Below are 25,676 nucleotides of genomic sequence, written 5' to 3'. Positions count from 1 at the left end.
CCTTGGACCACCCTCAGCTCCCCCGCCTGCCCATGCCCAGCATTTCTCCAGCCTTAGCTCCATCCTCACATCCCCTACCCCTACCCCCACCCCACGCCCAAAGCAGTGTGTCAAATAGCTGGGGCATCTGCAGAACCTGAGTAAGGGATCGCCCCCAGGGGGCCAGGCATTTAAGGAACCAGTGACTCCTGGCAGGCTCACTGTTAAGGCAAAGGAGGAAGGAGACTGGCCATTCTACAGCCCAGGCACTAGCTGCTCCTCCAAGACCGTGGACACAGCGTTTGAGGGTTAGGAGGTACTGGTTTCACGAAGGTAAGACTTCCCTTATCCCTCAAGAAGGGGCAGAGCCTGCTACCTTGTGAGGCCAGAGAGGGACAGCTGGGACAGAGGTGGTCTCCGACAGGGAGAAACTGGACAAGCCAAGATACGTCATGATGGGGCAGGGGATAAAGCTTAGCGTCGAACTGCCTAGCTCAGAACAGGGCTTTTGGAGTCCCCTGGAAGGGCGCTGGACTGGGAGTCAGGAGGACAGGTTCTATCTCTCAGGCATGAGTTTCCTCCTGTACAAAGCAGGGGCGTTAAAACTGCCATGCTGGTTAGATAAAAGATGGTAGGCACCTGATTCATCGAAATACTGCATAGCTGCTAACAAGAATGGGGAAATGATGAACTGGTAGGGAGAGGCCTCCAAATGTATGAAATGCAAAAGGAAGGGCTGAACAGTGTGTATGATAGGCTACCTCACATGTAAAAAAGGGAAGTGAGGACAAAGACATTCATATTTTCACGAAGGAGCCTAAAGACCACCCCTACTTACCTGTTGGGGGAGGGTCAGGAGATAGAGGGGCTCAAGAGTGGAAGGGAGCCTCTTCATAAAGATGTTTATATTGTTGTATTTTTTAACTATGTGATTAACTACCAATTCAAAAAAATATATGAGAAATAAAAACTCAGCCTCTGTCTTTACTACATCACAAACATAAGAGCTGGAGAAATGAGCTGTCATCTGTCTTAGCATTCCCCCAATGCCAGGGGTCCCCGGGGCCCAGAAAGAAAATCCACAGCTTCCTTCCAAGGCCAGCTCCAGTATGGCTTAGTCAAGAAGTTCTTCTTAGGTCTGACTTCATTCCTTCTGATGAAACCTGTCAGTAAGTATCTTCATTGTCTCTCTGGGCCTTACTTGGTTCCCTGGATAAACCTAAGCCCTACATGCTCTCCTCCCAGAACTTGGAATGGTTTGGGATTAACTCAGCGGAGGACCAGCCCATTGGGCCTTGTAACCAGGCTGGAAAAGTGAGATACAAAGGGGAGAAAACAGAGGCTTGTTGCCTCTCACCTGACACTTCTCACCCTCTCCTGTGCCCTGCCGTTGCCCCTTGTGTCCACCTGCCCCATCCCTTCACGCTCACACACACACACACACACCATCTCTGAAGCTCTCTCCTACTCCCTTCCTTGTCCTTCATGGCCTCATCCTCTCCCTGTCCTCCCAGGTGAGTGCCCACGCCTGCTGTCACCATGACAACCATTCACCACCAGCAGATGCATCAAGAGCACATGTCCATGGAGTTCTCCAGCTCCACCACCCACGTGCAGACCTTCTCCCAGACAACCAAGATCGTGGGAGGCAAGTAGAATGGGGGCGGGGGCATCAGGAAGGGGCAGCCTTTCTTCCTCCACATCCGCCCCCTGGGGGGCCTCGGTCTTTGTGACTACTGGGCCCCTCAAGAGCCCAAGATAACACAGAGCAACCCTCTTCCAACCTGTGCTTTGATAAAGCTTCAGCTGGCCCTATGTTCACCCATAAATCAGCTCTCCAGGGAAAACAGCTTAGGAAAAATCAGTCACATGGTTGTGTGTGAGTGACTGATGAACTCTTGATCACTTGAGATCAGAGCCATAGGCAAACACACATGTACCTCCGATGGCAGAATTTCAACATCGAGGAAGTTATGGGGGTAGCTACCTTATCTACATATGAGTCATGCTGACCTTGCTCCACTTAAGAGATAGAAGACTTTGAGCTGCCAGTGGAGAGAGGGTGAACAGATAAACAAATGACCTAAGCTTCCAGGCTCTCAGCCCTTGGAGACCAGACCTGGGGGAGGGCAGATCCAAGGGAAAGCTAAGAAATGGTCTCAGAGCAGAACAGATTGTTTTAGTCATCTCTCTAGAGAAAAGTAATTAGAAGATAGCCAGGGTCCAGGATATTGAATCCCCGCCCTCCCAGTCATTGCCCCTCCCACAAAGTCCTGGAAAAGCCGTCCTTCAAAGTCCTCTGTGCAGAGACGTCAAAGCCAGATAAACATGCTATACCAAGCCCTCCTGGTCAGTGACGCAGAGCAAAGAGAAGACTGGGACTTGAGGCCAGAAGTGGCACGTTGGAGTGATGACAGCACTAATTCTCAGCGCTGGCTGCAGTTAGAGCCATCTTAGTGTGGGGGTGAGAGGGAGTGGAGTGAAAAACATAGCAATACCTGAGTCTCACCCAACTGTTAAACCAGGTGTTTGATTTTAAAACTCCCCAGAGATTCTAATGTGCCACCAGAGTTTAAAACCACTGACCCACAGGGTCAGGGCAGGGAACATAAATGTGTGAAAAAGACTGAGGTAAATCAGAGAGGACATACCTTGTCTAAAGGGGCAGCCATGTTCACCTCCCACTGGTTGTTACCATATGGAAATACGAGAATCCAGAAATCTGAATTTTTATGTGAATCTCACAATTTTTAGATATAGGACTACTTTTTGTTTAAACACGGTAGAGGTCAAATAAAACACATGTTCAGGCCGGCACACTGCTTGTTCAAGACCTCTGACCGCTAGTTAACAGCAGGCCACAGGGCTTCTTAACACTTTTTTCTCTTCTCAGTTGTTCAGATTGGTGGGGATAATACAGGCACCTCCTTCACTGGGTCGTTATGAGGTTTAAACAAAACCTCTGAAATGTGTTTAGCATAGATCCTGACAAAGAAAGGGCTCCAAGATTCAGAGCAATTGTTATTAACTCACTAGCCAACAAGATTTTGTGTAGTGTAGTTTATATTGAAAAAAACAACTTTTTGTTTCCCATATATAAAATTATATTACCACCTTGAATATGCTCTTTCAAATAGTGAGATTCCCATAGGTAGTCCCACTGGACTGGGAATGTTTGCTGTCCCTCATTCAGGACTGTGGGTTCAGCATCCATGGCAATGAATGCTGAACCCACAGAAGGGAAGGGAGAGGGCCCACAGCAGAGGTCAGCCAAGCTGCTAGACCTCCCAAGCAGAGCAGGCCCAGCCTCTCCTGATGCTACTCAGGGACCAGGACTTCCAGGAGCCAAGCACAAGAGATCAAGAAATTCCCAAAAGAGAAGTCTCCTTTAAAAAAAGTTAGGACTCAGGGCTGTGGCCCAAAAGGGGTGATTAACCCATTGAGGGGTGGGAGAGAAGTTGGCTCCCCCTGGTGGTTGAAATTGTCCATAATACAATGACTCACCAACTCTAAGGGCCGCCTTTCTCCACCAAAGCCAGTCCTGCTGGCACTGGCCTAAAGTGTTCCACCATCCCCTCAAGAAAAGGCCAGTTCTCCAGTACTGGCCTGAGCTCCGCTTGGACCCCATTCTGACCTCTCACCTGCCACCACAGAGGAAGTCACAACAACAAAGTCCTCATCGAGCACTGTAGAGTTCTTCAATTTGGTGACTCGGAGTACCAACATCCCTGCGGGCGAGAGCGTCCCTGAGTTCGTGGAGAAGCCTCACCCAGTCACGGCACCTGAGGGTACTTAACCCCCATCCCATGGGTCCCCATGCCCCTGGGTGCTTCTCTTTCTTTCCCATAGCCCCAGCCACCCCACTACCACCACCACGGTTCCTCAGTTCACAAACACTGGCAGAGCCAGGCCAAGTGTTCCTCTCCTGCTTGAGCTGGGGCAAGATCCCTGGGAGGAAGCAGGGAGGAGGCAGAAGGTGCAGCCTGGAGGCTGAGGCGACCATGCATCCCATGCCCACTGCAGGGGATAAAGCCGTGTTCCGAGCCCAGGTGCAAGGGAACCCCAAACCCAACATCTCCTGGAAGAGGGAAAGCGGCATCCCGGTCAAGGAGTCTACCAAGATATTCTACGACAGCGTTAACAAGGAGCACGTGCTGAAGGTGTGGGGCCTGAGTCAGAGATCCAGTTACCTATGAGCTAGAGGCAGGGACTCCCTCACTGGGGGAGCCTCGGGTCCTCTCAGCCACAAGACAGTCACAGCGAAACCCCAGAACTGGGAGATGGGAAAAGAGGCTGTCATTGCCCTAGAGGAGAGGCAGGATAGGAGAGTCCAGTGAGGAGCTGGGGCTTTCCCAGAGTGAGCAGGAGACCAAACTTAGGGGTAGGGTGAGGCAGAGCTAGAGCAAAGCCAGAATGAGGAGGGGGCTGTCACAAATGGAAAAGAAAGAGCGTTCAGAGGGTGGGTGAGCCTAAAGGAACTGGAGACCAAAGCTATGAGTGTGGCTGGAAAGGAGCAGGACCATAGTGAGTGGGGGGAGGCTGAGTTGAGGGATGGAGGGAGAGGCTGATCATAGAGTAGGAGTGAGGGTAGGGTTCCTGGGCTTTTCAGGGGAGCCTTCCAGAAGAGTCTTGCCAAGGGCCGATAATCCTTAGGTCTAACCAACTTCTTCAACCTCTGGTCTGGAACCAGAAGTTGAGGAAAAGGAGGGATGGGTCCCTAGGAGACCTAGACCTATAATTGGTCCTGCCCCAATTGGTCCTGCCCCCAACTTCCATTGTGAAAAGCAAAGAGCCTCCCTGCTCCTCCAGAAACCAAAGTTGGTTCCTTCTCCTCACAAAGACCCACTATGGACCCTCAGCCCCCCAGAGTTCCCTACTCACCACCCCTTGCACAAACTCTTTCACTCAGCAAGCCCTTTCTGAGAGCTCACTGGGATGTAAGTACCATGCTACAGGCACCAAGACAGCCTCATTCATCACTCTCCTCGGGCTCAGCCCGGGGCCTGGTGTGGAGGTGTAAATATATGGTAAAGAAAGGGGCACTCTGGCCCATTGCCAGAAACTGCAGATAAAATTACAACACAGAAGAAGTCCCTGTCTTCCAGGAGCTCACAGCCCAAGGGGAGAATCCAGTGCAGAATCAGGCTACAAGCACAGACACACTGACTGCTACCTGGTACCCCCAAATCATAGAGGCTGTTCAATCCTCCACACGTACACTCAACACTCAGCTCCTCCCTCAGCCCCCCAAATAGGCCCTCCCTTCCCACAGAAAGTCTCCTTATGGTCTCCTCCCCTGCCCTTTACTAATGGCCTGACTCCGATCCAGCTGGAGCCACTGACCTCGGATGACTCTGACAACTACAAGTGCATTGCAAGCAATGACCACGCAGATGCTATCTATACTGTGTCCTTGCTGGTGACAGAGGGTGAGCCAGTCCCATCCTCCTGGCCTTTCTTCTTAAGGACCAAACTCCCCCTATCTGACCTTCTCCATCTCTCTGTCCCCAGGTCAAGATAAAATGGATTTCAAAAAGATGTTGAAGAAGAGGTGAGGCTGGAAGGCTCCTCCACCCAGGGTGCTGACCCTGCACCCTCCAGGCTAGAGCTTCTCGAAGGCCTTTCAACAGGGCTTCGATTTAATGGCCTAGGCTCCAAGAATCCATGGAGTGGGGAGGAGTATCTCAAGGTTAGGAGAAGCTCTCTCTGTCTTCAGAGGGAGTTGCTGTGTCCAAACTTGGTACCCACCTCCTCCCAGGGCTCCTCCTGCTCCCAAGAAACAGCAGAAGAAGGTAACAGATGAGAAAGAGATGCTGGAGATTTTGTCCAACGTGCCCAAGAAGGACTTTGAGAAAGTCTGCATGGAGTACGGTTTCACTGACTTCCGGGGGCTGCTCAAGAAGCTCAAAGGGATGAAGAAAGTAGAGGTGGAGGTCAGTGCCCATCTGGGGGGCAGGGGTCTGCAGGGTGGGCCTGGGTCCCACTGAAGGTGCTAGTGCCTGTGTGTCTCCTGGCCTGCACACACATACTCAAAGGCATGCTTTACAGCGAAAGCAGGAAAGGAACTCAAGTCACCTTCCTTCTGCCTCTCCTCTCTTCACCACTCCCTAATATACTTGCATGCACTTGGAGTCAGATGGACCTGGGCTCAAATCCCAGTTCTTCTGCCTTATTAACTGTGTGAACATGGGCGTCTCTCTGAACCTGTTTCCTCATCTGCCAAATGAAAATTATACTTTCCTCTTTCGTTTGTTTTTTGTTGTTGTTAATTCTCACCACAGGATATTTTGATTTTTTTTTTTTTTTTTTATAGACAGCGTGGAAGGGAGGGAGGGGGGAGGGGGAAAGAGAAACAGAGAGAGACACATCGATTGGTTACCTCCCACACACACCCCGACCTGGGCTGGGGATCGAACCTGCAACTCAGGTTCTTGCCCATGACCAGGAACTGAACCCATGACCCTTCCATGCACTGGCGGACACTCTAACCACTAAGCCACACCGGCCAGGGCCTCTTTTATTTGTTTTTGTGGTGTTGTTGTCATTCATTTACTCAACTAACTTGTCATTATTACTCATCTGCACTGGAACTAGAAAATCTATGGAATGGGTTCGGGTCCATAGTAACTATCCTGCAAGTGATGGCGCTTTTCTCATCCCCTAGCATATCTGTCTCCCTCTAAATCTTCCAATTGATCAGTGGCAGGAGGTAGGGGAAGCACAGCTACCTAATCAGTCTAGTCATTTCACCTCAGACCCTTGGGGGGCTCCTCCAGGGTTGGGGACACAGACTGGGTAGGCTTCAGGTGCCCCTGACACTGCCATTTTGTATAATCTCTCAGGCCATCCGGATTCTGAAGCCCCTAGAAGACATAGAGACCAAGATTGACACCACGGTGACCTTTGAGTGCATCATGGAGCTGAAGGACCCCAATACCAAGATGACATGGGTCAAGGTGGGGGAGCACCTAGTCAGGGCCCACCTAGCAATGTCATTTCCTCTCTGCACCCCTCCCTTCGCAGACCCTCTCATTATCCATCAGCCATGTCCTCTCTCCCATCCCATCAGGAGGACGCCTCCTAGTGTGGTAGAAACTGGCTGGGAGCTGGGCTCTATTTTTAGCTGTTCTACAACTTTGCTATTTAATTTGAGACATTTTCGTTTGCTCTATACCTTGGTCTACCCATCTGAAAAGGCTGTATTAGATGGTCCTGAAGGTCACTGAAGACCTGTGCCTCTAAGAGAAAGCATCTAATGAACTCATGCATATTAAGGTCTCAGCCTTAGGGAAAGCAGGGACTCTGGACCCCACTGAGACAGAGGATGAGGCTAGAGAGATCTTAGGGGCCTCTGGCTGTGTTTTCCGATCTTAGAGAGGTAGACATGGCACCTACCAGCTCAGACTGGCCTTGGGGAATGGAGGCCTCTGAAAATCTCCTAAACCACTTCATCAGCTTTTCTACCTGTTTCACGAGGCAGGGTACTGAACCACTGAGGATCCAGTACTCCCTGGGCAAATATGATGTGAAGCAGGTGGGCACCAAGTACATGCTGGTTATTACCAACGTGAATATGAACGACGCAGGCACCTACAGCCTATCCGTGGGCGACAAGCAGATGACTGCAGAGCTCAAAGTGTTGGGTATGAGTGTGGGCATCAGGGGCACAAAGAGGATATGTTCAGGGGGAGGAATAACCAAGGATGGGGTCCATGAGAATATGAAAGAGAGGACTATGGGGCTATGCAAGAAAGGACTGCATGGGGATGGGAGTTCATGTAGCAAGGAGACAAGTGGTGTAAGGGAGAGGACTATGAGATGATAAATGCCATTGGCCAGTGTAGTATAGTGGTTAAGAGCTTAGTCTCTAGAACTAGACTATTGGGGTTCAAATCCCAGCTTCTGTCACTTATGAGCTGTGAGATTGGGGCAAGTTATTTAACTTCTCTTTGCCTCAGTTTCCCCATCTATAAAATGGGGAATAAAAGTAGAATCTACCTGTGTGGGAATTGGATGCATTAATATGTACACATTGCCTGGAATAGTGCCTGGCACTTATCTAAAACTACACAAGTGCTTTTTAAAATTGCTGTTACGATCACTGGGAAGGAGATGGTATGAACACCATGAAAGGGGACTCCAGGATTCTGAGCAGAATGAAAGGAAGGATACTTTCCCCAACTGTGGTCTATAGGAGGTCAATGACACCTGAGTCTCCTTCACTATCCCACTCCTAAGGAGAGACCAGGGCTGTAGTCCAATGACTGCCCCTCCTTTTTGCTGCAGAGGAGCCGCTGAAGTTCTTGGGAGAGATGAAGCCAGTGAAGGTGACAGAGCGCCAGACGGCTGTATTTGAGATCCGCCTCTCCAAGAAAGTGCCCAACTTTGTGTGGAAGTTCAACGGGAAAGAGCTGAAGAGGGATGAAAAGTATGAAATCACAGTGTCCGAGGATGGTCTGACCCACACGCTTAAGATTAAGGATGTCAGACTCAGTGACAGCGGCGAGTTTTCTGCCGAGGTGGGGGACCTGGTACAGAAGGCCCAGCTCACTATTGACCGTGAGTGATTGGGCCAGAGCTTGAGGGGTGGGCATTATGCCAGAGCAACCTCCATATGGGCAGTCACCCATCCATCCATCCACCCCACCCATCCACCCATCTCCTCTTTCCAAGGCCCTTTGATGGGTGCTAGAAAGAGAGAGGATTTGCCTCTCCACTAGCTCCTAGTCTAGTGGGAGAGGCATTTGTGGAAATGGAATTAGAAGCTCTCAAGCAAGGGGTCAAGATACACTGGGGTCTTATTGCCAGCTGGGAAATCATGGGCCAAGAAATTATTAGCCTTTATGTCTCTAATATCATACATTACAGCATATCACTCTCAATTATTCACATTCTTGTAACTAGTTTGGAGAATTGCACATAATGGTGGGTACACTGAGAAGCATGTCACACACGTGAACCACACGTGCTTGACACACGTGACATGGAAGTATCATTACTGTGATGCAGGGAGACACAGAAGTTGTAGTAGCCCAAAGAAGAGGCGCCACCTGACAATGTCAAAAAGAATGGGATGAGGTGATGGCCAAGCTTTACCAAGAAGAACAAAAGTAGTTCAGCTTTCAGAGAAGGAAGGAGAGGACATCTCAGCAGAGGGAATAGCATGTGTAAAGGCCCAGACACCAGAGAGACAATGCAATTATGGCTGGAGTTACAAGGGGCATTTATCCCATTTTACATATGAGGAAACTGAGATTCAGAGAATGAATGCATTACATACAGTAAGCTAGCAAGTAAGGGGCAGAGCTGGGACTCTTCCAGGTGCCTTCATGGGTCACATGTTGCATGCAAACACACTCCGCGTCACAAGTCCCTGTGTTTTCTAGGGCCAAAAAGAGGAACAGAGCAGCAAGTAGCTGCAGAAAAGGATGTGTAGGAGATTGGGGGCAGGGCCAAGTGTTTATCTGTCCACAGGCATCCCCATCAAGTTTGTGAGCACCCTCAAGAATGTACGTGTGAAAGAGAGGAGCCGTGCTTGCCTTGAGTGTGAGCTGACATCCAAGAATGTGACGCTACGCTGGAAGAAGGAGGGCAGCTGCTGGAGCGTGGCACCAAGTACAGCATGAGCCATGAGGGCAAGCGAGCAGAGCTGATCATTGAGGATGCACAGCTCAGTGATGGTGGCGAGTACACCGTGGTGGCAATGCAGGATGGGGACCCCACTGAATACTGCAGTACTGCCGTGGTCACCGTGGAGGGTACACACCCACCCTGTCAGTCCCCATGACCCTAAGAGTTCCCTACCCTGGACGTGGATCAGCCCCCTTACTGACTCCAACCCTCCCCCAGACCATGATCAGTTTCTACCTCCCCACTCTTTCCACCTCCATCTCCCAAATTCTGACCACCTCTGACCTCCCAGGCCCTGAACCTCCTAGACCCTGATCATCCCCATCTCTTGAACTCTGTCCAAAATCTCTTGACTTCATCCATCCTTTACTTCCAGCATCTGACGATCCCCAGCAACTGTGATCCTCCCACACCCCTTGACCCTGGCCAGCCCCTGCTCACTAGCCCCAACCATTCCCCACTGACCCTTACCACCCTCGATTCCCAATAACCCTGGGCATCCTACAGACCAGCAAAACCACAACTAAACATCCCACCTGCATTCCCACCATCTATTCCCCTTCTTTGACTGAGCATCCTAAGTCCCCACGGACCGTTCTCTATGATCGGCTACCCACCCACCCCCCCGCCCATTAGCCAGCTCCTAGTCTTCCTGGTTACCATTTCCCAATGCCACTGACTTTCCCTTAATCCCTCATCTACTTTCTCCAACCCCACACTGACCATTCCCCAATCTCCTATTGACCGTTTCCAAACCTCCCGCTCATCATAAATGATTTTGATGGGCGCAGCACACCTGCCCCGTCCCAAAGCCCCTGCTCCCTCTCTCCCCAGAGCGTCTGGCCACGGTGAAGAGCGGCATGTCCGACGTGCATGCTGCCACTGGCAGCCCGGCCGAACTGTGCGTAGTGCTCAACGACGAGAAGGTGGAGGGCGTGTGGCTGAAGGATGACAAGGAGGTTGGAGCAGGGGCTCGGGAAGGCGACCCCGGAGGAAGGAGTTCAGTGGGCACACAGTTGCACTCATGCCCATCCCTCGCCCCCAGATCACGGACTTGCCAGGCGTGCAGATCGTGAAGCAGGGCGCGGTGCACAAGCTCATCTTCCCCAACATGGGCCCCGAGCACGAGGGCAAGTACACATTCCGGGCCAAGGGCGCGGAGAGCGAAGCCTCGCTTTTCATTGCAGGTAAGGTCCCTGCCCGCCGTGGACAGGCCTCAACCACGCCCGCCCGCCCGCCCACGTGCTCGTGGCCCCTCTCCCACCCCTGTCTCCTCCCTGCTGGTCGAGCCTTCCCTGCCGCCCTGTCCTGCAGATCCCCCCACCATCGACCCATCTGTACTGGAGGCACTGGCCGCGCACCCCATGACTGTGAAGGTGGGCCACACTGCGAACATCAAGGTGCCCTTCCGGGCAAAGCCACTTCCCAAGGTGACGTGGTACAAGGATGGGGTGGAGGTGACGGAGGAGGAACGCGTGTCCATGGAGTGCAGGGAAGACCAGGTGCTGCTCACCATCTCCAACTGCGTGCGGGAGGACAGCGGCCTTGTCCTGCTCAAGCTCAAGAATGACCACGGCTCAGCCACGGCCACTCTGCACCTCAGCGTGCTGGGTGAGGGCGGGCCCCTGGCTGGGCTGGGCTGGGGGCACCTGCTGCCCAGTGCTCAGGGTAGAAGGCAGACTGGAGAGAGTTGAGTCGGGGTTGAGAACGGTACTGGAGTGCTGGCTATGCAGCCAGAAGCCCCATCTCCTAACTAGGAGGCCTTAGGCAAGTCAATTACCTTCCTAAGCCTCAGTTTCTCTGTGGAACAGGGTGATTTTTTTTTTAAAGTATCTATTTCAAGTGAATAGAGCATGCCACAGAGGGCATAGCACATAACAGACCTTCAAATGGTACTGAAGTACTGTTGCTGGCTTGGAGACAAGAACATGGTTGGGAGTATGGTGGCAACGAGGTAAAAGGTGGGGTTTTAGGGATGAAAGTGAGGATGGTTGGGAAGAGCAGTGGGGTTGGGAGTGAAACAGGGTGAGGGGATGTGAGATAGAGTTGAGGATAAAGTGAGACTGGGGGGGAAGATGGAATAAGGGTGGAAATGGGATTTGAAGTGAGAAGCAGGCCTAAGTGAACTCATATTCCACATGCAACACACACGTACCTTCGCCACCTCCTCCTGCATCTCCGTCAAGCTGGGGGGGGGAGTTTGGGTTTCGGTTCAGTCTAATAGCAATTAGCACCTCCTCTGTGTTCTCAGTCCTGAGGACACAGAGGTAAAGTATCCCCAGAAGGACAGAAGCTTGTAGACGTGATTATAACATAAGGCAGACTGTAATGCCGGAGGACGCTGGAGTTCTGGGAGCTCAGAGAGGGGGAGATCTTGTCTGGAAGGGGACAAGATGGGGATTTGCCAAGGTTTCTCAGGTCGTTAGTCCACCCACTCCTAGGCACACAGGAGTCTCGGGCGGGGGTGGGGGGAGAGGCAAGGATCAGTCTTTGGACACAGGGAAGGGTGGGGAACCCGGAAAGTTCAGAATCTAGCTATGTTCCAGGCCGGCTGGACTTCCGGTGAGTGGGATGAACCCCTCTGACCCTTTGCTTCAAAGCCCCATTCTGATGCCATCTTGTGTCCTCAGACCGCCCCAAGCCCCCCCAGGGCCGAGTGGAGTTCCTGGAGCTCTCAGGTAATTGTGTGCACATGAAGTGGAAGGCCCCAAAGGACAATGGTGGGCGGCCTGTGACACAGTTCATAGTGGAACGGAGGGCAGTCGGCAAGAAGTCCTGGATTAAAATAGGCGAAGTAGACAGCAAAGTCACCAAGTTCTCCACCAACAAAGTGGAAGAGGGAAAAGCCTACCAGTTTCGCATCCTAGCTGTCAATTCGGAAGGAGTGAGCGACCCTCTGGAGACAGATGAAGTGTTCGCAGGAAATCCTATTGGTCAGTGAGATTGCCCCATGCTCAGTGGGGAATTCAGGGGTCAGGATGGGGGCCTTTAGCCAGTGAGGAATGCTGGTCTCTGGGGAATTTCACAGGGTCATTTCTCTAACCACCCCATGAGACAGACGGATTCCAGAGTGAGAGCCAAACATCCTGTGGGGCAGGAATTCTCAGCTTTTTCCAGTCAGAGCACATGTGTGTATATCCAAAACTGCACAATTCCAAGGACCTGACTCCACTTGTTTCTCCATTCCAGAAATCATCCCAAATCCAAGTGAGAGTGATGTTACTTTAGGGATAACCTTGAATCCATGCTCAGTTTTTAAAAAAAAAACAAAACAAAACCCTTGACATCAATATTTTAATTATGATTACTAATTAATTACCTGCTACACTCCTTCCAACTGATCTCCATGTCCCAATGTGTCAAGACAGTACATTAAGAACTGGGGCACCCTGGCCCATTAGCTCAGTTAGAGCAGCATCCTATGCAACAAGGCTGTGGGTTTGATGCCTGGTCAGGGCACATACAAGAGTCAACCAATAAATGCATAAATAAGTGGAACAGTAAATCAATCTCTCTCTCTCTCTCTCTCTCAAAATCTATCAAATAAAATTTAAAAAGAACTGGGTATTGGGGGTGACACAGGTTGGAAGGTTTAAGTCAGTGATTCCCAATTTTGGCTGCACATTAGAATCACCTGAGGTCTTTTTTAAAATGCTGGGCCTCCACCCCAGTTCAATTAAATTAAACTATCTGGAGGTAGGACCTAGACACTAGTTATTGGTGGTGTGAGGTTTTTTTTGTGTATGTGTGTGGTTTTTTACATCCCACTTCATATTAACATGCAACCAGAGTTACGAATCATGGGTTTAAGTTGTTGTTTTTTAAGGAGGCAGCCAGAGGTCAGCATGGAGTAGGCAACTGTCTATATGCTCCCTCTCCTAACCTCTTCCCTCTCTCCATTCCCTATAGAGCCCCCTGGTCTTGCCTCTCAGCCTCAAGTGACTGATGTGACCAAAGAGACTGTGACTATCACATGGAATGCCCCCACTCAGGATGGGGGAGCCCCAGTGCTTGGCTACATTGTGGAATGAAGGAAGAAAGGCAGTAACCTGTGGGTGCCATTCAACAAAGACCCCATCCAGGGTGAGTTCCTGGTGACAGAGGCCCAGGAGGGACTAAGGGAGCCTTTGCTAGGTGGACCATGACCTCTGTTGCTCTGAACATACTCCCTCCCCTAACTCCTTTGGGGACTTTTTTTTATTTATTTCAGAGAAAGGAAGGGAGAGGGAGGGAGAGATAGAAACATCAATGATGAGAGAGTGTCATTGATCAGCTGCCTCCTGCATGCCCCCCACTGGGGATTGAGCCCACAACTCAGGCATGTGCCCTGACCAGGAATCGAACTGTGACCTTCTGGTTCATAGGTCGATGCTCAACCACTGAGACACACCTGCTGGGCTCCTTTGGGGATTTTAATATCATCCTACGACCCCCTCTTCCATGCTCTCTCAGCCTGTGGACCTTCTGGCCTCATGACCCCTAATTCCCATTTCAGGTACCAAGTGCACAGTGGATGGTCTCCTGGAGGATACTGAGTATGAATTCCGAGTTATAGCTGTGAATAAGGCAGGCCCCGGACATCCCAGTATGCCATCCAACTCAGTGGTGGCCAAAGACTCTGTCAGTGAGTTTGGGGCTGCCAGGCCCCAACACACAGTGGAATTCGCCCATTCACAGTAGAGAGAGGATTTCTCCTATGGGAAAGTCTGGGGTGAGGGGTACGGGCAGGGTATCAAAGAGTCTTCAGTTTCTGGGAGGTGCCAGCCTGCTGGAGGGACAGAATTCAGACACATATGAAAGCCAGCAAATAAAGACTGAGAACCAGAGACAGTGAGGAGGCAGTTTGGAAAGAAGTTTTTTTTATTAAACTTTGAGTATTTCTGGTATTAGGTGAGGTAGTAGAACATGGTTAAGGATGAGGTAGGGGTGCTAGGCAGATGGTTGGGAGGGTGCTGAGTTTAGGAGTTGGGGTGATGGTACTGCATGTGAATGGATATGGTGGAGGCAGATGGGTTAAAGGTTGGGGTTTTGAATATAAAGGGGTTGAATGTGTAGAATATGTTGAATTTGGAGGATACTGACTTCAAGGGTGAAAGTGTTGAGTCAGTGAGAGAATTGAATTCAGAGATTATTGAGTGTGCAAGGTCAGGTTTTGAGGGTGTTGACTGTGAGAGTTGGAGACAGAAGCTGTGAAGTTAGGTTTCAAGGCTACTGAATGTGGGAACTGGCAGGGGGTCGAGTGGAGATGAGTTTGAGGGCTGACTGGATGTATGTTGGCCCCCAGAACCCCCAGGCCTGGTGCAGGGCCTGCACGTGTCTGATTCCTCCAACTCCAGTATCTCCCTGGCCTGGCGGGAGCCTGCAGAGGGAGACCCACCCTCTGGCTACATCCTGGAGATGCGGGCTGAAGACGCCAAAGAGTGGTCCAGGTGCACAAAGATCCCCATCTCGGGCACCTGCTACACAGTGGGGGGCCTCACTGAGAGGCAGAAATACTTCTTCCGAATCCAGGCTGTGAATGAAGCTGGGGTCGGGGAGCCTGTGGAGCTGGATGAGGGGGTCCGTGCCATGCCACCACCAGGTGAGAACACAGAGGGCTGGGGGGCTTACGCCCCAATATCCTGGGTTCCAAACCTTCTCCTCTGGTCCTCATTCCACAGGGGAAAATTGGGTCATGCTGGGATCAAGAAATAGTCATCCATACTTGTGCCTGGACAGACCCAGGGGTGACCCTAGGGGCTTCCCCACTAAAAAAGAAAAGAAAGAAACAAATAAGACACTGGACCTGCCCTCAAGGGTCTTAGAGGGAGACAGGAAACAAATAAATGCTTCACAGTGATGCAGGGCTGTTAAATGTCTGTATGGCCTATAATGGGGACAGGAAGGAGGAGGGGTTGGGAAAGGCTTTGGAAGGGAGACTTAAAACTGAGTCTTCTGGAAAGAGAGGTTCATGCCTCAATCTCTGTCTCCTCCATCTCAGCTGCCCCTAAATTTGACCTCAGTGCCCGGCTGAAGAGTCACATGGTGGTTCATGCTGGAACAGCCCTCTGCATCCACGCTGCCTTCTCTGTGAGTCATTCCTGACCCTGGCCCCCGATGCCCACCACTTAACCAAGAGGCCTGCCATAGCTCATAGTCTCTGCCTCTGACTCTGCCCCTGACTCTGCCCCTCGCCAGGCTCCTGGCACTAGAGCCTGGCAGGAGACTCAACAGTGGGGAGGGCCTGCCCCCAGATACCACCTGGGTGACCCCTGGTGCCATTTCCTGTCACCACCAGGGCTCACCACCACCCATCGTGATCTGGCAGAAAGATGGCATCCCCACCAAGGGCAGGGAAATCATCTCCAAGGGCAAAAACCACTCCCAGTTCCTCATCAACAGCACCAAGCGCTCCGACTCGGGGGTGTACCGCATCTTGCTCCAGAATGAGTTTGGAGAGGCACACTATGACATCCATGTACGAGTGGCAGGTATGACAGTGATGGAGGCCTTGGGGAACATCCCTGTACACTGTCCAAACCACAGTTCCCTCTGCTGCTGGAGTTCCTACCACTGTCAAGTCATGCCTTCAGGTAGCGAAGGCTTCTTTGGCAGCACAAAGTAAGATTTGACCAGCCTTCGCCTTAATGGGGAGGGTTGTTTCCACTTTTTCTCACTGTCCTGAAGCCCTAGGGGCCTTGAACTAGAACTGAGCCCTTGTTTCAGTCTCTGCAGTCATATCTGGTGAGCTTCAGGACATACGCAGAGTAGGTCTGGAAAAAAAGAGCAGAGAATGGGTGACAGGCAGGAGGAACAGATGAAGATGACCTCTTAGGGAGGGCTGGAAGCTTTAAATTAAGCCCTAAACCCCCACAGGATGAAGGGATGAACTTTTATTGAACAGTTACTACATGCCAGGCACTTTACCCAAATTTCTCTGATAGTTATTGTTAGCCCTACTTTGCAAATGAGGAATTGGGTCTCAGAAAATATACGTAACTTGGTGATTCACAGGGCTAGTAAACAGGAGAGCTACACTTCAGAAACAGATCTTTCTGACTTCAAGGCACCAGCCACCTGAGACAAAGGGCTTGTCCAGTGACTAGGGTGGGGCAGGGTGGTTGATGGACCCTCTGACTGTTCCAGATTTTCCACGGCCACCCACAAACCTACGGCTGTTTGAGGAGGTTCCCAACACGGTGACTCTGAACTGGAACCACAGCCCCGACGTGCAGGAGGATGGGGAGGCCCACTACGTCATCTCGAAACGGGATGCCAGCACCGCCACCTGGTTCACAGCAGCAGAGCGTGTCTTCCGCAACAAGTACACAGTGACAGGGCTGCTTCCTGGCAGGAAGTACTACTTCCGAGTGTTGGCCCAGAATGAAATCGGTGACAGCGACCCACTGGACTCCAAGGACACTTGGCTCGTCAACAAGGACAAGAGTGAGTCAGGGTATTTGGGGGTTCATGTTATGTCTGAGATCCCTGATGCTGGGGATGACATAAGGATTGCAAGGGGTACCCAGGATTTGAGGTACAATCAGAGAACCATTGAGGTAGGATGGAGAACATTGGGAAGCTGGGCAGAGAAGTAAAGGTGAGGAGGCCTAGGGGAGAAGCAACCTTTGGGGTACACTGAGGAGTGGGACTAAGGGGACAGGGGGCAGTGGTGGGCCAGAGGAAGGGGCCGGGGTATAGTGCTGAGAGTGGTCCTCTCTGAGCCCAGGGGCTGAAGGCGGTGAGGCCTGGGATGGATCTCCAAGGGGCGGGGAGTGGGCATGAAGTCCAGCAACTGTGGAAGGAAGGGGCGATTGGTGGGGATAGTGTCAGGAAATGTGAAACGCAGGGCTACATGGGAGAGAGCTGAGACCATGGAGACTGGGAGGACATTGAGGAAAGCTTGGAGGGGGGATTAAAAGCAGGATAACATCTCAGGTCTAGGAAGCTGGTGGCTGGACAGAGGTCTAGGACTCCAGAGTCTGGAAAAGCATACAACCCTGCAGACCTGGCTTAGGGTGAGAAACCCTAAAGTGGCAAAGGGGCGGGAGGGTGGTGGAAGGGGAACCTTAGGAACCAATAAAAAGTCAGTCCCCCGAGTTAGTGGTGTCTAGGAATCTAACCCAGGTCATGGGGAATTCCACAAGCTGGATCTCAAGGGCACCTTCTGAGCTCTAAGGTGGGGGTGATGGGTAGGGGCCTGGAGGTGCTCACCGCCTCTGTATCCCATCTGTGCAGTCGAGGACCTGAGCGCCAAGCTGAAGCCCTACGAGAAGAAGGACTGGCGCCACGCGCCGCGCTTCCTGACTCCGCTCAAGCCGCACACGGTGCTGCGTGGCCAGGACTGCACCATGACCTGTGCCTTCCTTGGGAACCCCCGGCCCACAGTGATCCTCTACAAGGGCAATGTTAACATCACAGCCAACTCCAAGTTCTGGTACAACTCCACCAGCGGTGTGTGCACAATTGTCATCCCCACCTGCACACTCAAGGACAGCGGCGAGTACAGTGTGCTAGTGGAGAACGAGCTGGGCAAGGACCACAGCAGCTGCACACTCACCGTCTATGGTGAGAGTGCTGCGGGATCAGCCTGGGGTGGGGTGGGCATCTGGGGCGGACACAAAATGGCGGTCTCGTGGGTGGTGACTCTTCATATGGCTGGCAACGTTTGGTATTTAATCTGCCACCAGGTGGTATAAACATTGGCCATAGTTGGTACCACTCTCCAACTTCAATGTCATTTGTTATGTGCCTGGCCCCTGCAGACCCTCAGCAGACTGTAGTTTGCATCCCTTGGTAGGCCCAGACTTGCCTTGAAAAAGACACTGAACAGGCCTAAACCAGACTCACCAGTCATAGTCTCTCTGCAAGTGTCATGGAAGGAATCTTTATGTTACAAATTCTTGCAAGTGATTCAAGACTGAAAGCTCCTGGTCTAAGACAAGGGGGGGATGGGAGGCACGAATGAGGGGAAAATGAAGGGAACCTAGTGGAGGCCCTTGCTGTGCACATGTGCCACATTTCTGTTTGTGTGCACACAAGCTAGTAGCATGAGCTCTTCACAGCTACACAGCTAGTAGCATGAGCTCTCTAAATGCAAAGCTGACCTGCCTTGTTGCCTATTGCTGAACTCCCTCCTAGCCTTCCCATGATCCTCTTGATAAAATCCCGACCAACAAGGCTCCTCCCCGACCACAACTACTTCTCCAAGCTTCATTGGCTGCCACTCCCTGAACGCTCCATGGCATTCCATTGGTGTCCTTGGTCTCCATAGTTACAGACATTATTCATCCTGTTGTAGATGCCTTTCCTTGGGGAAAGGACTATGTCCTGTTGCTCTGTCTCTCAAGTCAGCTAAGTGTCTGGCACACTGAGGTGATGCCTTCAGAGTGGCTGCTGAACTGTGACAGAACTAGACCAGGGAAGGCACTGTGGCAGATATCTAGCTCTCATACCACAGCCAGAGAGATCCCTGACAACTCAATTCTTATTGTTAAGCACATGGACTCAGGGCCCTGGCTCCACCACTGACCAGCCATGTGACCTTGACAAGCCAGTCTGAGCCTATTTTCCCATCTTCTTCTTAGGGTTGTTATGAGGTTTAAATGAGATAGTGCGTGGAAGTTCCTGGCACAATGCCTGGCAAATATTAAGTGCTAAATAATGGACAGCTCTTGGCTACATACTCAGCTGACCTCGGGAAACTGGAGCGGGGTCCCAGGCCGGGCCCGACCCTTGGTTCCTGCATAGTAACTATAAGTCCAGCAGTGTGGAGTTTCCCTTACCCCTGGCATCACTAAAACTAATAAATACTTGCTTTGTTCTTTCAGACAAAGATGACAAGTCAATTCTAGCATCAGTCACCGAGAGTCTGCAGAAGAAATCAAAGTACCTTATTTGAGCTCCAGCCCAGTCCAGGCATCAGGATGTTGTGAAGTGGTAGGACCTCTTGACCTGTCTTCTGCAAGACCCCAGTGAGGGAAGCCCAGTTTGCTCTCTGGTGCTTGTCAATGTAAACATTCATTGAAGAGGTGGGACAATAAATTGATCAAGCTCACCTTTTCCTATTCCTGAGGGTGGTGTACAGCTGGTATACAGCAGGAACCAAGGAGATGGGAGTAGAATGGGGATTCACACAACCCAGACTGCTGAGAGCCTGGTCCAAACCTACCCACGTAGGGAGTGACCAGCCTCCTTTTGACTGGGCCTTTGACTTCCCCTCCTCCATAGCCACACTGCACCCTCCCCCCGCTCAGGGCATGGGTGGGAAGGTCATGCCAGATTCACCCTTCTTCCCATCCTGCTCCCTCTCATTTATTTATACCAGGTAGGTCTGTCATCAGAGGTCTAGGTTTGAAGGGATCTGGCGTCTTTAGTGTCCAGGGTTCCCAGTATTTGAGAACTAGAGCATCAGAGCTAGAAAGGATTTGTCATCCAGCTCTAGGTTTCAAACTTATGTTTTTGCAGTAGAATACTACCTTTAAAAAAACAAGGCGAGGGGTCTTTGACCCTCCCTCCTCTACTTACTCTTTTTCTATCTCCCACCAGAGATTTCTGTAAAAAACCTTTTTTGAAAACCACTGATTCATTCAACACCCACAAAGGACTTGAATCACCTTCTGTCATATCCCCACAACTGTAAAACCCCTCTACTAATGGCATTTTTAATACCACCCAAGGCTTCCCTTTCAAATTCTGGGTCAAAGCACTGCCCATTAGGATGCAAATGTCCCTGGAGTATAGGGGACACCTAATTCTGCCAGGGCTTCACATCAAAAGTATGAATCACCCAGTCTAACCACATTCCTCCCAGCTGTTCAACTCTAAGAAGAGAGGAGATGGTTGAAGGGAATCTGGATCATTTTGGAGCAGGCAGCAGGTCTGGGGTGGGCAGCAGCAGGACACTGGGTAACTAAGGATCACCAAAGGTGCTGGGCACCCATGCACAGGCAAGTGCATCAAGGACAAATCTGGACAGTAGCAAATATTACCCATCCCCCGTCCTCCTGAACTACATCCTCCCCATACACGTGGCCAGGGAAGTGAGACCCACTCCAACCAGCAGTGTTACCAGAGCCAGGGAGCCAGCCTGGCGCCAAGATGCACTGGCCAGTACTGTGACCCAGGCTGTGAGGACATCCAGGGCCCCTGGCTCCATGCCCCCACACCCTCCTCTCCAGGATAGGCATGTGCCACACAGACAGACAAGCAGGGCAGCTAAAGGCCCTTTGTTTTTATTTTTGTTTTTATTTTTATTTTTTCATATGAACAGTAAAGGATGGCGTTGTCCCATCCTTGCTCACCTTGCATTGAATGTGCCTCGGGTCTTATGGCCCTAGAGTGTCATTGGAGCCCCCCTCCTCTTGCTCCCAGTGGAGTAGTAGGGAGGAAAGAACTGGGGGCAGGGGTATTAGGGCTCCCAGCTTTCCAAGCCAGGCTCAGCATCTCTTCAGCAGCTCCCTGAGGCCTCTCCTTATAAGACTTTAACAGACAGCAGAACAGAGACAGATGGCAAAGAAAGACACAGGCTAGGAGACAGATTGTATACACACACAGGCTGACCCCTTCCTTTGGCATGGTTCACCCTAGCCCTGGGGATAGGGTCTGAGGGTGGTGATGTGGGTGGGCCCTGAGCTCTGGGCTGGCCTTTGAGAAAGATAGGACCAACTTGAATCCTTGATACCCCAAGCTCCCACCCAAAGAAGTCCCCTCTCTTGCCTACTTGGACAGACACCTTCCTACCCACCACATAGAGATTGAGATTGTTCAAGTAACAAGGATAGATGAGGGAAAGGGAGACTCCACCCCCATCTAATCTTCCCAACTAGGGACATTCAGAAGGGGCTTCAAGCCCTGGCACAGATTTCTCCCCTCCCCCTCAATTCTACATAGATCAGAAAGAGTGGGAATGGGTGAGCCAGACTCTTCCATCTAGTAGAAGTTGGGGGAAGGTCAAGAAGCTGAGCACCATCAGCCTCCAGAGGGGCTTTGACAATCCCAATGGGTTAGAGGTGGGGAAATGTCAACCTCTGGCTCCAGCAAGGAGCATCAGTCTGGCTCTTTTTCGTTCTCGGCATTGTCCTAGACCACTAGCTTTGTTAGAGAAATCCTTTCCTGCTCACCTCCTCAAACTTGTACATTTTTCAGGTGGCACATGATGCCTCAATCTGAAACTGCAGCCATCCTGAACCAGCTCTTGCAGGTTCCCAGGTTCTGGACCCCAGTCCCAGGAGAGGATGGGTGACCAGACCCTAGCCCCTCAGTTGGCCTTGCTCAGTCTGTGGTCTTCTGCTGGCTCCCGACTCTCAACAGCTGACAGGGCAATGAGCATCTGGGCAGCATAGTACGTGGACATGATGACTGCCCGCGAGTAGGGCACGGGAAAGCAGAACTTGTTGACGGCGATGGTCACATCTGAGATGATAAAGAGTACTGCACCACTGCCAGCCGCCAGCTCAGTCCAGCGCCAGGCTGCCCCGACCAGCCGCAGCCCTGCTATAGCCCGCCAGCCCATGAAGCTGATAAGGGCCACATAGGCTCCCACCAAGTAGGTGAAGGCACCTGAGAGGCCCGGGTAGAGGAAGGCATAGAACAGGCACGAAAGCACTGCTATCACCAGACCTGTCCGAAGAGCCAATGGCCGCATGCCAAAGGCCGAGGCGTAGAGCATGTGCGTCACGGCAAACATCAGTAGACCTGGGAGTGAGAGAACGAGGGGCTGCTGAGGGCAGGCTCAGATGAGTGATGAGTAACAGGGGCTGGGGGAGGGAGTGGAGTGTTTGGGATAACCCAAGAGCTTTGTTTTGGGAGAAACAGGGGTGGGAAGAAATCCACAAAGGTAAAGACCCCCCGCCCCCAACTCCCCTGAGGAACTCCAGAACTGATGACCAGATCACCAGAAGGTCATCCTCCAACAGGGACCCCACAATTACTGGTTTTAGAACCCCTCAGATTCCCCATATTCTTGTTCCAAAGCTCCCAAATCCTTGGCTTCCTAGGACTCTCTGGCCCCCAACCCCAGGATTCCACCCAGGTAGCTACTGCAGCAACTGACCGTGCACAAAGTAGCCCTGGTCCTGCCAGATGAGGAAGGCATCACCTAGGGTAGAGAAGACGAGCCCCACAAAGATGCGGGTGGCACTGGGGTGGGCCAGCAGGAATCCTAGGCCATGGGCCAGAAGGAAGAGCCAGAGGCAGAAGACGGGCAGGCACTTGATGAGGGCGCTGACCCACGATGGGCTGGACGAGGGCAGCCAGAGCACAAAATACACACAGGTGGCCTTGAAGAAGGGCACCAGCTTGGGTCCCTCACTCTTCACCTGGAGGATACAGGACAAGGGCAGTACTCAGAGCTTGGGAGTTCAGAGGACCATAGGAGAGCTCAGAGCCAGCACCTTCAGCCCAGACATTCGCCCCAGAGACAGGCCCACCTCCCAACTGCGGAGGACTGACACGAGGACTGACACACAGAAATCAGTTTGGCCTGCCCCAACCAGCCAGCAGATGTGAACAAGCCCATCGCTGCCCTGAGGCTTAATTCATTAGGCAGGGGAAGGGCTCCACCATTCCTGCTGGCTATATCCATTCTTGACCCGGGGGCAGGACCAGAATGGTCATTCACTAGGCAGAAAACAGATCTTGAGACAATGTCCTCTCCTAAACCCAAATGCTTCTCCCTTCCTGCCAGCCTCCTTGTCCCTCCCCAAAGCCCCTTTAGCCCCTCCTCTGCCAGCCTCAGCCCCAGCTGTCTGAATGGAGTGTAGTCAGCAGGAAACCAGAGAGACGCCACAACTGGTCAACTCGTGATCCTCAGCAGCGGGCCAGGGCACAGGCTTAGGGCCCTAGCAACACCAGGTGAGTGCCAGGAATGCATGAGGTGGTGTGTTGCCAATCACCTCAGGCTCCACAGGCTCTCTCCTCAGCCAGTCTGCTACTCAGCCTCCACTCCTACTGCTCCAGCGTAAAGGTAACCGTCATGGGCAATGAGAGGAACTAGGGATACTGGGTAGCGAAATGGTCCCATGAGTTGGGAGCAAAACTGTCCCCAAAACACCAGCAATTTCAGCGACCTGAGGGTTGGAAGGGGGTATCAGTCTCATTTCCCAGAGAACAAGAGCAACTCAAGGCACATCAGAGAGAGAGGCAGGAAGGGGTGGGGGTTCTCTTCCCAGCTTTTGATCTGAAGCCAGCAGACGGGCTGGGAGGAGATGGGGAATTAAGAGGGGGGAGTTAGAGCAGCTGACCTGGTCTCAGCCCCAGTAGGGAGGGAGGGCAGCTAAAAAAAGGTTGTGTCCAAGGTCACTGCAGGCACTCTCCAAGCTGAGGGAGGGGAGCTGCTGCAGATATTCTGAATATGTGATCCCCTGAAACTCCTTTCCTTGGGCTTCTGGTACAATGTGTCTAAGAGCTATTCAGAGCAGCTGAGGTGCCCTGTACACCCACACTCTGCCCAGAGTGATTGTGCCTCTGTCTTGGTGAGCTGTCCAGCACAGGACTCAGGGAACAGTTTCCCAGACCACCAGTTACCTGGGGACTGATCACACTGTGATGAAGGAGGTTGGGAAGAGGAAGATGGGTGGGTTAAGGATCTAAGCCTGCCCTTACTCTGCCAGGGTGACAGCAGGAAGAACAGATGACTAAGTCCCTTCCTCTGGAGATGCCCCCATCCATCCAGGCAGGGCAGGGCAGGGCAGGGCACAGGCAGAGGAGGAGACTGAAGGAGATAGATGAACAGCTCCCACAGTCCCCAGATCTCCCCAGCATCCACCTGCCAGGCCTCGGAAGCATCAGCATCAACGTCTGCTCCATACCCCTCCCGCAGCCCCATATTTCCTAGGAGAAGTAGGCAATAGTAGCTGGAGAGACTTTGACAGCCATAGAACCCAGCATTAGAGGAAATTTGGGGAAAAGGTTAGTGTCAATAGAGAATGACCCCTCTTCCTGCAGCGTGTTATCAATGATGCTTAGACTCAGGGGCGTCCGCTCCCCGGTCCCAGACTTGTTTATAAAATGAGGAAGGGGAGGGAACAAATTCGGGACAGGATTCCCAGGAGGACCCAGTCACCCTCCTGCCCTCCCTCGCCCTCTCCCACGCCTCCCTGTCGTCTGCCCACGCAGAGCCCGGCAGCGAGCTCCGGCACCCTTCCCGGCTCCAGCAGCAATCCCGCAGACCCGCGCCAGACACACAGAAATCAACAAAGTCACGCTTCCGAGTCACGTGCCCACGGCGTCCCTCCCCGCCGCGAGCGGGCGGGGGGCGCGCGGAGGAAGGGCGCCATGGGTGTGGGGAGCCGGGAGGCCTGGACAGCGGCCGCCTCCAGCCCAGGGCCGCCGCCGCCGCGGGACCCCGGCGCTGCCTCGGCCGCCGGTGGCTGGGCCGGCCGCAGGGCTGTCCCCAGGCCGGGGGGCTCCGGCCGCGCAGAACGCAGGCTGGCTCGCCCGCGCGTTCACTCACCACGGTGACGGGGGACACCATGGCGGGGGCGACTGCCGGAGTCGGGACGCTCCTGTGACCAGGTGAGAGAGCGACCAGATAACAAGGCCCGGAGTGACGGACAATACCTCCCGCGCTCCGGGCGCCGGGGGTTCTGTCTGCGATCCCCGCTGCGTCACCGCGGACCGAGCCAATGAGGTGGCCGGAGGGGGGCGGGGCCAGGCTGGAAACGCCGAGCGGGCGCCGGGGGCTTTTGCTCCCCGGAGGGGGAGGGGGCACGCGGGGCCTCCAGGGAAAGCAATGCCAGAGCACCCCAGAACAAGACGTAACCTCAGTTCCTGGGTGAGGACCGAGCTTGGGTGAGACACAAGCATTCCTGTCCTGGACACAGGGCTGCACGCTTTTTTCTCATAATCCGGGGATTAAAGGCAAAGACAGGTTCCCTTCAGCCTTTCAACATGCAGCCCATGTGGATGCAGTTAAACCCACCACCTTTACTGTGTACAAATACACATCCAGATGGACACACAACGGTCGGCAGACATGCAACTTTCAACATGAAAAGAGACACATAAATAGGTACACAGCTGCCCATAGACCAATAATCCTAGCATTATACACAAGCACGTACAGAATCACAATTACCCGTAGGCAC

The 25,676-nt window shown here is 52.5% G+C and overlaps 2 protein-coding genes across 2 annotated transcripts; one reads left to right on the top strand and one right to left on the bottom strand.

Annotated features, from left to right (window-relative positions):
* Nucleotides 1-1,518: 1,518 nt before the first annotated feature.
* Nucleotides 1,519-19,489, top strand: IGSF22 (immunoglobulin superfamily member 22; the record flags this gene model as incomplete). The annotated part of the gene is given in 24 exon segments (XM_081154864.1): nt 1,519-1,627; nt 3,633-3,767; nt 4,003-4,139; nt 5,309-5,408; nt 5,491-5,530; nt 5,738-5,912; nt 6,822-6,935; nt 7,460-7,622; nt 8,266-8,538; nt 9,454-9,564; nt 9,567-9,737; nt 10,444-10,568; nt 10,655-10,796; nt 10,924-11,220; nt 12,240-12,542; nt 13,519-13,637; nt 13,641-13,692; nt 14,105-14,233; nt 14,894-15,190; nt 15,590-15,678; nt 15,887-16,079; nt 16,735-17,034; nt 17,827-18,156; nt 19,419-19,489. Coding segments are annotated over 24 exon segments (3,975 nt in total).
* Nucleotides 19,490-20,790: 1,301 nt separating this feature from the next.
* TMEM86A (transmembrane protein 86A) lies at nt 20,791-25,184 on the bottom strand. Its single transcript, XM_081153287.1, has 3 exons — nt 25,043-25,184; nt 22,643-22,907; nt 20,791-22,284 (listed from the first exon to the last, which is right to left on the bottom strand). Exons 1-3 carry the CDS (start codon nt 25,061-25,063, stop codon nt 21,848-21,850), a joined length of 723 nt encoding a protein of 240 aa, XP_081009413.1. The 5' UTR covers nt 25,064-25,184; the 3' UTR covers nt 20,791-21,847.
* Nucleotides 25,185-25,676: the final 492 nt, after the last annotated feature.

The sequence above is a fragment of the Miniopterus schreibersii genome (assembly GCF_964146895.1).
Source record: "Miniopterus schreibersii genome assembly, chromosome: 12".
Taxonomy (NCBI): domain Eukaryota; kingdom Metazoa; phylum Chordata; class Mammalia; order Chiroptera; family Miniopteridae; genus Miniopterus; species Miniopterus schreibersii.
The sequence above is the reverse complement of the archived record's forward strand: the minus strand, read 5'-3'. Positions and strand labels throughout refer to the sequence as shown.